The sequence below is a fragment of the Anarhichas minor genome, unplaced genomic scaffold (genome assembly GCF_050575085.1).
Source record: "Anarhichas minor isolate MPS153535 unplaced genomic scaffold, ASM5057508v1 ptg000014l, whole genome shotgun sequence".
Lineage (NCBI taxonomy): Eukaryota > Metazoa > Chordata > Actinopteri > Perciformes > Anarhichadidae > Anarhichas > Anarhichas minor.
Genome location: NW_027466460.1, coordinates 16,006,937 through 16,018,080, shown reverse-complemented (window position 1 = coordinate 16,018,080; position 11,144 = coordinate 16,006,937). Strand labels below are relative to the sequence as shown.

Sequence of the window (11,144 nt, the reverse complement as noted above, 5' to 3'; positions counted from 1 at the left end):
CTTCTGCCGTTTTACCGAGAAGGAAAACAAACGTGAGTCATCAGGACGGTGGATATATGCCGCTCAGAGGTTTCTGCCTTTTTATGGATAAAATGTGTAACAAATAAAAAACATCATTGATTAATGCCCCCCCCCCCCACACACCATAACCAGAGGATAGTGAAAACTGACGCATAGAGCTCAAAGTGATATTTGCTAATTCTGTTTAACCGACTACAAAATGTACATGAATAGTTATATTTGAGAAGCTTAAACCTGCAAATGTTTCTGGTTTATTAAAGACGTTCATAACCTTGGAGCTCTATAAACAGCATGATTGATGAATGTAATCAGCATCACGAGGCGTTAAAGTTCTCCTGTAATAAGCTAAAATGAATACATTGTTTCTTTGAGTTGTGTTTTTTTAGTCATACTCAGCATGACGTCATCGCTGATCTGGAAGCGAAGCCGCGAGGTCATGTGGAGAATAATTACGTTTCCCCGGAATAACGGGCTTGATTGAGCGCTCGCTTGCAGTGTGACGATCCACAACTGGAGGGCACAGTTTACCCGCCTTTTTAATTTACCGCCACACATGAGTGATTATTGCTCGTGGCCTCGCTTGTCCCCCCCCCCCCCCCCCCCCCCCCCCCCCGCGCGACGGGTTCATTTAACCCGGCGCTCTTCAGCGATGGAAAACAAATTGGCCACAGGCGGAGGACCTCCGGCCGCAGCTGAATTGAACGAGTCATTCGGGCGATAATCTGCAACAAAAGGAAGGCCGAGATGTTGACACGTCCGTGGGGGTGGACCCCCTGATATCTGGGGGCCATAATGGCCTTCTGGGGGAGCGGTGGGCGGGGCCTTCTCCTCCAGACGCGTCTCAATTGATTTCTGGATCGACGCAGCAGATGCTTTAGTCTGAAACGCGTCGATTCACAAAACCTTGAGAGGAAGTCCCTCAAATTAATGTCATCTGGCACATAAAAAATAAAGAAAACTTAAAATATAAACTTCTCATCTCACTGACAAGAGAAGACTTTTCTATTGACAGATGATCAAATCCCATAAATAGGTTATTTGGTTGATTTGATTAGTTACGTCAGAGGAAATGATCTTCAGGTGAGATTTTTAAGAGGAGTTCAGCTCATGAAGCAATATTCACATAAGCAACTGTTTGGAGTAGAAGATGAAGATATCATGAAGCGAAGTGCTTCATGCTCCGTCACCACAGACTCATTCAGAAGAAGAAACAAGGAGTCCATTACCTGATTCATTTAATGACTTTATGAATGTCATTTTTAAGGTAAATCGTTGCCTTTTGTTGTCAAATGTGAGAAGTTGCTGCTTTTGTCAGTCTTTCATGAGGGTAAACTGAATATTTTTGGGTTTTGAACTCTTGGTCGGACATAAATAAAACAGTTTGAAGATGTCACCTTGAGCGTGTTGTTCTATTTTCTGACATTTAATACACCAAATGATTAATAAAGACAATAATCGACACAAAGCCTTTGGGTGTTTTTTGCACTTTAAGCACCAAAAAACAAACTCATCTCAAATGAAGAGTCGACTGTCGACCAGCGGTCATGTCGGGTTCAGATCAAGCCGCAGAACTCAAAATGACAAAACATAAATACCTAAAGGAGAGAAATGTGTGTAATTAATATACAACAACCTTCAGCTCAGTGAAATGTTATTTTACTGTAGCGACACATTTAACGCTGCAGCATTCTACCACGACTCACTGCACTCATCGGGTTGTCTGATCTCGTATTACTTTGATAGATTGTAGAAGTCGGCTGCTATCTGAGAGCCCTGAGGACTCACTGCCTGCACCGCTGAACCACCAGCTCCTGGGACACCTCGCTGCCTGACCTCTGACCTTCCTGGAGAGGGGAAAGAATTTCTGAATAAAATAGGATATTATTATGACTATAATCATGATAAAATAAGGAGAAGTTGTCAAGATGGGCAACAGAGTAAAAGTAAAAGGCAACATAATGTGAGAACATTAGCAGCGTCTTTGTCTCTGTTGTTTGGTAGCACCCTCTAGTGGGCAAACACGAGCACTGCAGTGGAGTTATTCCCTCATACTGACGACACAGTGGAAAGATTAACAAAACAATAAACAATACAATCAGTTGAATGAATAAAACAAACAGACTTTCTGCAGGAAACAGTAAAAAAGGTTTAATCCAAAGCGGGGGGGTTCGCTAAGGAATCAATGTGCTGTACAAGGGGAACTTATTTTACACTAAAATACAAAAAAAAAAAAAATACAAAACCAAAGGTTGAAATGGACTTAAGCTCCACCCACAACTCTGCTGTTGGCCCAGTGAACAGAAGAAGTCCTCAGTGACGGAGATCAGTAACTAAATGTTTCACATTTATGTAAAAGAGATAAAGACACAGACAACAAACATCTTCACGTCGTACAGAATGTAACGGCTCTGAGGAACAAAAGTCAACTAAATAATGAATGAAAAAGAATCAGAGTACCTTCTTAAGTCTCGCTCATGAATTCCATCCACACAAAAAAAGAAAGAAGACATTGTTGTTTCCCAAACAGCAATAAATAAAATAAAATAGAGTCCACTGAGCTCTCCTTTAAAAACAGTCTGAGACCAGAAGAGGACGAGGAGACAGATTCAGTGTCAAAAGGCTGCCGAAATGAATTCAATCATAAAGAAATAAAACAAAAGATCCATGTGTAGAGTAGACCACTGATCAAAGAACATGAGAATGTTCTGTAAAAACAAAAGGAGGTAATGTGTTCCAGCGTCCATCTGCACCCGACATGTCAGTCACGTTCAATCACTTTCAACAAACCCATCGATACGACGTCCACCACGCTCTCCAAAGACCGGATGCACCGGTAACGGATCCCTCACACCGTGGTACCGGTGCATCCCTCTCCAAAGACCGGCTGCACCGGTAACGGATCCCTCACACCGTGGTACCGGTGCACCAGTAACGGATCCCTCTCACCGTGGTACCGGTGCATCCCTCTCCAAAGACCGGCTGCACCGGTAACGGATCCCTCACACCGTGGTACCGGTGCACCAGTAACGGATCCCTCTCACCGTGGTACCGGTGCACCAGTAACGGATCCCTCTCACCGTGGTACCGGTGCATCCCTCTCCAAAGACCGGCTGCACCGGTAACGGATCCCTCACACCGTGGTACCGGTGCACCAGTAACGGATCCCTCTCACCGTGGTACCGGTGCACCGGTAACGGGTCCCTCTCACCGTGGTACCGGTGCATCCGTCCGCGCTACACAACAAACTGAGCAGAAGTCAGTTCAGTTAAACCACGACGAGTAAAGCTGAAGGAACAGAGAACTGTGCATTACATATATTTACAGGAGTAGTTAGTCACATTTTCAGTGTTTGAACTATTTTTCACTGACAAACTTAAGTAATGCCAATCAAAAGAAATCAAAAGACTAAGAAGGTGGATTGTTTACTATATTTAGATTTGAATCAGGATTTTGTATTTGATCAGATTTAAGACATTCAAGCCGTTCACGCTGAGCAGAGGGTCCACAGTTATGTCTCCTCTCTAGACCTCCACGCTGACCCTCTGTGTCCGAGGTTGAGACCCGTTACGCTCAGCATGAATAACCGGAGCGGGGTTAGGTTTCATCACAGTGAGAATAAAACAGAAACAGGTGACGCTGCCTGACGTCAGGTTCCTTTCCTGCTTTACTCAGACTCGTGTTTAACCAACAGCGGCCTCTTCTTCACGCGGTCCGCCTCAGATACCAGACCACGTGTTGAGAAGAGAACACCGGGACAGACTTCTGCTCACTTCACAACAATACAACTTTCATTTAAACCATCGGCTCCACAAAGCTTCCCTCCACTTGACCCTTCCATCACCCGGCTGAAGACAACAGAAAAGGAATAAAATGTTTAAAAATAAAAAAAAGTCCTGTGAGACATTCTGTGAGTGCAACATTTCATATCAGACAGATTCATAAAGAATGTTTTAGGATGAATGGTGATCATTCAGGATGAAGCGTTATAGATAAAGTGACCGGCTCACTGATCCTGTGATCAGCAGCTCAACGAGGAGAAACCATCATCAAGTGACCAAAGAGTTACAAAAACATCAGACCGGAAACAAAAAGCAACATCACAGTTTACAAACACACACAAAAGAAAATACAGAAAGTGTCCAACGTGTGTCCACGTTCCTCTCCAGCGGACGGTTCGCTGCTAGTGGTCAGAGATTCTGACGCAGTCGCTAAGAAAACACGACTGAGCCGGCGAAGCCAAACCGGCGCTCACTGTCCAAGTTATTCACATCCAGGTGGAGCTAAGCTTCAGTCCACGTTGTTCCATAATGCTGGAGCGTGAACAGTAAAGACGTGTGGTTGTCCTGAATGCTTTTGTTATTAAAACGACTTCTCGTCGACTTAAAAACCCAAAAGATTCCGATTCAATTTCAAAACTCTAAAAGCAGAAAGATCCCAAAGTACCGTCGACGTCAGAATTCATGTGGTTAAAAAAAGAAAGAAAGAAAGAAAGTTATTATTAAACACTCTTGTTCTCACAAACCCAATACCTTTTGGGCACCGCATCGATTATTATTACTGAACTGAATCATGCTAAAAGATATTCATTGTCTATCTTGATACATAACTTTATTACCAGAATGCTAAAATATAAATGAACGGCAGCGAAAGATAATTTTTTTTGGAGCATTTCTGGAAGTAAAAACAACAACACAGATTTAGCTTATTAGATATCATATGGAGGTCAGAACTGTTTGGTATTAATCGGAGTGCGTTTCTTTATATCCCGACCGTGACCGTGAAGGATTTATTCAACAGTCGGCTGCTGCGTATTAGTCACAGTAAAAACAATAGACGTACTACCATGAATAATCATATTAATACGAGTCCTGTCCGAGACCAGGAGGAGGAGGAGTCGGGTTTCATTACAGTGAGATCTCCTGAGCAGGAGAGAAACACATCCTGGTCACAGAGGGGGAGTCCTGCTGAGAGAGGGAGAGAGAGAGAGAGAGAGAGAGAGAGAGACAGAGAGAGAGAGAGAGAGAGAGAGAGAGTAATGGGAAAGAGTGACTTTAGAAGACTGAGGCGTGAGATCAGCGGTTACGTTCGCATGCCTCCAGGTGAATGAACAGTATTTGGGGATTGTTGGCGTCGTACCTTGGAGACCTTTGAAGCTTTGTCCTTCTTGAAAGTAAAGTCTGAGTTTTTCACCACCAGCCCCGCTTTCCCCAACACGAGCGCGTTCAACGGGCCGTTCACCTGCACACACATGATTTCATTCAAACACAATCAGAGCGCAACACTAACTCTTAAAACGTGGTTAACGGGGCGTTCAGCTTTCGGTCGCCGTCTTTAGTCGCCGTGTATTTTGGAGTAATTAAGATACCAAACATCAGCACAATAATGAAAGTGAGGATGTTGCACATGCTTTGCAGGATAATCTTTCCGTGCAGCTCAAAGACGCAGGAATACTTCGTCTCCCAAGACTTCACACGTTTCCTTTTCTAGGTTTTTCATTCAGGTTCTTCTGCACATTCGTCGTTGTTGTTCACAGGTTAGTCGAACTTTTCCCTGCACAATCTCAGAGCCAAGAAAGCAGATAAAACAAAGCTAACTAAAGTGTGAGGTCGCGTCGGAGAGAGAAAGCACAATAACACACGGGGAGCATCAGGTGTCGTGTACTTACTTGCAGGGTGACGTTCTCTTTTCCGGGCTTTCTTCCTGTTTTGGTGACGATGTCAGGGGAGACGTGTCGGACCCGCCTCTCTCCCGTCAGCTGGTCACCGCGAGCTCTGCGCTGTTAGCGGAGCATCAGGTGGGAAAAGTTATGAGCGGGTTCGTCGTGTTTACGTTTAAGTGACGAGTCAAACGCGTTCCCAGTGAAATAAATCACAGACCGAGCGCGCTGAGGAGCTCAGTGTCCCGTCTCTCAGGCAGCACAGCTGTGCTGCTATAAAGTACACAGTTGGTGGTTTGCAGGTCGGGATCGGTTGCATATTGTTTGTGGATGCGGCCGTGCGGATTGGCTCACAACAGGCCGGGCAGACGTGGAAGGCTTTGAGTGTGAACATATCAAAATTGGCATATTTCAATACGCTCGGTGGAATAAATAGTCTGATCGTTTTGTTGACGGTGTGACTGCATCCCCTGGACAGATTCGTTCTATTTATTGGAAATCAAATGAATGTGGACGGTGTGCGCGCTGGTCAGCTTTGCGTCTGTTGTTGTCGTCATTTACGTATAAAATAAACCGGTAAAATATGCTTTTTATGTCTATTTATAATTAAGCGCACTGCGGCAGATTTCGTGAATCGCGACGAAGTGAAGATTTGTTTTTCTCTTGATTCGATTGGTTGAAGAGTCGGTAGAATCAGACGAACATCACAGGATTTATTTTCGTCAGAATGTTTTTGAAACATCTTTCCAACTGCTGAAATACTCAACACGACGAGACGTTAAAATCCTGTCCAATTAGCCTTTTCACTACATTTTGATTATCGATCGCCCTGATTTTTGGTTTAATTCACTGAAATGAACTCTCTATGAGAGTGGAAAACATTAAAAAAACATGATTATCACCGTTAACAAAACCAACCAGAACTGCTCTTCACAGTGTCAGAGCAGCAGTCGGGAGGATGTAGAAAGCAAATGTTTGCATCTGTGAGGCTCAAACCTCAACCTGAAACTGTAACTACTCGTCATTACGGGTCGTGTGACTTCTGAATAAAGAGCTCAAGTACTCCGACTAATCGTTGGAGCACTAATTTAAATCGCAAACATGGTCCCAACAGTCAGCAAAACAAACTAAATATCATATTTTGTGGTCGCTTCCGTCCTCAACGGCCTTACAGAACCAAATACTTGAGTGATTCATGATCACAACAAAAAGTCTCTTGTACAACACTAACACAATGACTTCCATGTTCTTAAAGTTACCGCCAGTGAAGTGTGGAGTACATCAGGGTCATTTCTACTGAATGTATTGTTCTACTGCGCCTTTGGGACTTTCCCCCGGTTGTTTCGTACCTTGATGAGGCCGCCAAAGGAGCGGGAGCGCGGATGTTTCTTGCTGGGCGCTGGAGGCTCCTGCTGGCGCTCGTTAGTCGGCGTCCCCGAGGTCGTCTGCTTGACTAACTGCACGTTGGACGAAGAGAACGACGCTTACATTTGATGTTAAAAAGACGCTGAGCACAGAAACTGTAACGCAAACTGACTTGGCGGAAGATGAACAGCATTCATGTTTGTCTCAGATGAATAAAAGGCGAACCTGTCGGACGAGTTTCTTCTTCTTGGCGGAGTCGGGCATGTTGTGGTGGACGTGTCTGAAGAGGTCCTTCAGAGCCTCTTCTGTGTATTGCTGCGCCGGTGACTGGTACTGCTCCTCCTGAGAGCCGGGGCCCCGAACAGCCGTCCTCTTCAGGGGCAACGCGGTCCGCTGAGCGGGGGAGCAGCTCGCCGTCAGCAGCTCCAGATCGTCCTGAGAGAGGCGGCGGCAGGTTTTAACAGCGGTTTCTCAAATTGTCTCAACATGTTTTTCTGAATGGTGTTGAGTGAAGTGGGTATTTGCGAGCAGCAGGGAAGAGTCCACTCTTCTACACTTGTAACCAGAGACCAAATGAGCAAATACCAGAGGGCGCAATAGCTATATACGGTATATTCATCAAATGAAATGTACTTTAAAGAGGAGGGGACGTGAAGACTGACCTTGGTGTGCAGAGCCTTGGTCCCAGTGAAGTGCACTCTGGCATAGTCCCTCAGGTAGACCGGAGCCTGAACGACACACAGCAGACACGAGTCACTCTTCCTCTGAGTTACATCCATTAAACACGTCACACGTTACGTTTCTGTGCTCGACTCTCAAGAGCATTACAGGCTTTATTCATCAGAAAACAATAAAACGCGTTCATTTCTAATCGTCTGGTCTCGTGTATCGTCAGTGCTCACCCTGAAGAGCTTCTGCGAGTGCTTGATGAGGAAGGCCATGCTGTTGTTCAGTTTCTTCAGATTGTCCTTCAGGTCAGTGGCCGTCATCTGAGAGAAACAACGTCATCAGAGTATTTGTACTGTATATTTCCACCAAATATAACCTTTTCATTCTACACAGAAAGGCTTCTAGGATGATGTGTAAGTAAACAGAAATGTCCTTTAAGGTGGATGAATATGTATCAGTGGAGCAATGGACCTGTGATCCGTACTGATCCCCCTCACGTGAACCAGTTTAACGTTAAATACAGTTTTACTGACGATCGTTATCGTTTTCATACGTTAAAGGACCCCGGTCCTTTGTGTAGTAATAAAGTACAAATCTTACATGTCGGGGCCAGACGACGTGCGGCGCAAACATGAGCGCCAGGTTGAAGGCGGACATCTTGTTCTTGTCCTGCTGCCGGGCCGTGTGGTAGAGCAGGTCCAGCAGCAGTTTGAGCAGCGAGCGGTTGGCCTGAGGCAGCAGCAGGAAGAGGAGCTGCAGGGCCTCTATTTGACGCTCCTTGTTGGGTACCGCGGTCTTGTTGCCGTGCTCGTCAAACAGAGTCATTTCTGGAGGCGGGACAAGGGTGGAGGAAGTGAAGTCATGAATAGATTTACTAAAATCACTGCAGGAAAAAAAAAATGGTTGCCTTGAGCAATCGTCCATAACAAACACTTTTGTAAATCTAATAAGTGAATCATCTTTAACGCGCTAACATTGCTGCTACTCTAAGCGTTTAACCCAAACATGACACTGTTCTGGTCCAGTATTCATACCAGCTATCTTGAGGTGTGCGTGGAAGTGTCTGTGTGTGAGCAGGGGCTCGGGCAGTTCTCCCAGGAAAGTCTTGAGCAGCGTGGCCACGTCGTTGGGGTGGAAGTCTCCGGACTTCAGGTCCACATCGACCCCGCTGTTGAGGAGGTCCTTCAGGGTCTGCTGACGGACACTGTTCCCCGGAACCCGGAACAGACCCTCAACGTGCAGATCTGAGTGCGAGGTGGGTGTCAGCCAGGAAACAACGTTATTCTAACTACGCGTGTGCTCGCTCATTCTAGGCATTTGTGTTCTAGTTACCGACGTTCGATTATTCTTTAATAACTGACTCACTTTTGCTGAGGTACTCGATGAGCTGGTAGATCTGGGCAATGCAGCTCTCCGTCAGCGGGGTCCCAAACACAACACCTTTATCTGTGAACGCATCAGGAGAGAGGAGTGTTAACATTAAGTTCTGAGGGGAACATTAAAAACAGAGCGGGGTATTCACTGGGGCCGCTGCTGGTGGTAATTCCTCTGACCTTTGCGTTTGAGGAAGTTGAAAGAGCGAAAGAAGCCTCCATTTCCACCCGTCGGGGTCTTCGGCCCTTCCTCCCCGAGGAGCTGTGCAAACTCTGTCCCGGGAAGATCGATGAGGCGAGTGACGTTACTGAGCACCAGCTCCAGGAAAACATCGGGGCTCTCGTGGCGGAGTTTTTCCACAAAGAAGTCCGGGTTGAAGATGACCGGTGGGCGGCCAGCGCGGGAGCCCCCCGGTGATTCCTCGTGATTGATCACCATGCTGCACACTGTACCTCTGGGGGGGGGGGCAGAGGGGGCACAGGAAGACTGTTACCAGAGAGGACATCATACACCCAATCACAGTAATGGGGGAAGAAAACACAGAGTCCTAAATGTGTGTGCTTCAACAACTAGAAGATCTTAATATTTAGGGATCTTTCAAATTCCACATTAATTAAAATGTGTGTGCATTATTAATATCACGTGCATGCCTGTAACGTACAACAGTTATGAGTGTGAGGAAACATAGAAGCAGTGGGTTGAGTCCACAGTACTGCGTACTTAACTGAACGTTAACTTAGTTAAATGAACGTCAGCTGACGTCACACCAACACACGATCCCTCAGCTGAGCTAACCGTGCTAACGTTAGCTAAAGCACGCAGATAATTCCCCACGTACAAATGTAAAGACTACTCCAACACTGCGTCAGTGTGAGTAACACTGGAAACACGTATAAACGTAAGCTTTCGCTCGTTCTTCTTACCTTCTATTGTGTGTGTTGTCGTCCACCTCTTTACCCGCAGCCATGTTCCGTTTGAATCCGCCGGGCCCCGCCCATCTCCTTCACCATTGGTCCGTTTGTCGCACGTCGGCGTGGAACGTTGGGCGCGAGCTTACATGTCCCGCGCTGTGATTGGTCGGTTTGAATTCGGCAGTTTTGTTCAGGAGGAAAACAAACACAGACATCAGAATCAGAAGCAGCTTTATGTAGGCGGACGAATTTGACTCCGGTTTACACATTGCTCTCAACGTGCATACATGGAATATACAAATACACAAGGAAAATATAAAAACAAGGACATTAAAGACAACAAAGTAGAACAGAGAAACTAAGCATACACATGTCACTACTATGTACAATATTAATATATATCAAAGAATATATATGAACATAAACAACAACGACAATGGACAATGGATTTAGGATATTAATGCAAATGGTGGTAATAGTGCAAACAGAGGTAGTAGTGCAGTATGACAGCAGTAGGAAGCTGTTCCTGTGTGGTGGTTTTGGCGTACAGAGCTCTGTAGCGCCCTCCAGAGGGGAGGAGTTGGAACAGCTTGTGTCCAGGGTGTGAAGGGTCTGCAGTGATCTTTCCTGCCCGTTTCCTGACTCTGGAGGTGTACAGGTCCAGGATGGAGGGCAGGCTGGAACCAATGATCCTCTCTGCAGACCTGACAGTCCGTTGTAGTCTGTTCCTGTCCTGTTTGGTGGCCGATCCAAACCACACAGAGATGGAGGAGCAGAGAACAGACTGGATGATGGTGGAGTAGAACAGAAATGATGATGCATCAATAACACTCAATGGCACTATATGCAAAAGCACATTTCATCACAGTATACATCACATGTATACGTTTCTTCTATCATGCTTTATTGGGTAAAAAGGAAGACGGACTAGGCCGAGTAGACAGAAACAAAAGGTGCATTTAACATCCATGTCAACGAATTTTGATCTAACGATGTTACACAGCTAAATGTTATGGAAGATGTTCATGTGAATTATTATGATTATGTCCGAAACATGGAATTCGAAGGGGACAAATACATGCTTTGCGCCAGTTTGCATGATTTAAATTGTGAAGCAATCCCACCAACTTTACCACTAATGATAATAA

General features: G+C 45.5%; 1 protein-coding gene across 1 annotated transcript; it reads right to left on the bottom strand.

The window, feature by feature from the left end:
* Positions 1–826: 826 nt before the first annotated feature.
* arhgap19 (Rho GTPase activating protein 19) lies at positions 827–10,052 on the bottom strand. Its single transcript, XM_076091838.1, has 12 exons — positions 10,009–10,052; positions 9,265–9,539; positions 9,077–9,157; positions 8,746–8,955; positions 8,312–8,538; positions 7,945–8,031; positions 7,705–7,770; positions 7,268–7,477; positions 7,027–7,134; positions 5,687–5,797; positions 5,158–5,259; positions 827–1,865 (listed from the first exon to the last, which is right to left on the bottom strand). The coding sequence occupies exons 1-12, from the start codon at positions 10,050–10,052 to the stop codon at positions 1,803–1,805; spliced, it is 1,584 nt and encodes a 527-aa protein (XP_075947953.1). The 3' UTR covers positions 827–1,802.
* Positions 10,053–11,144: the final 1,092 nt, after the last annotated feature.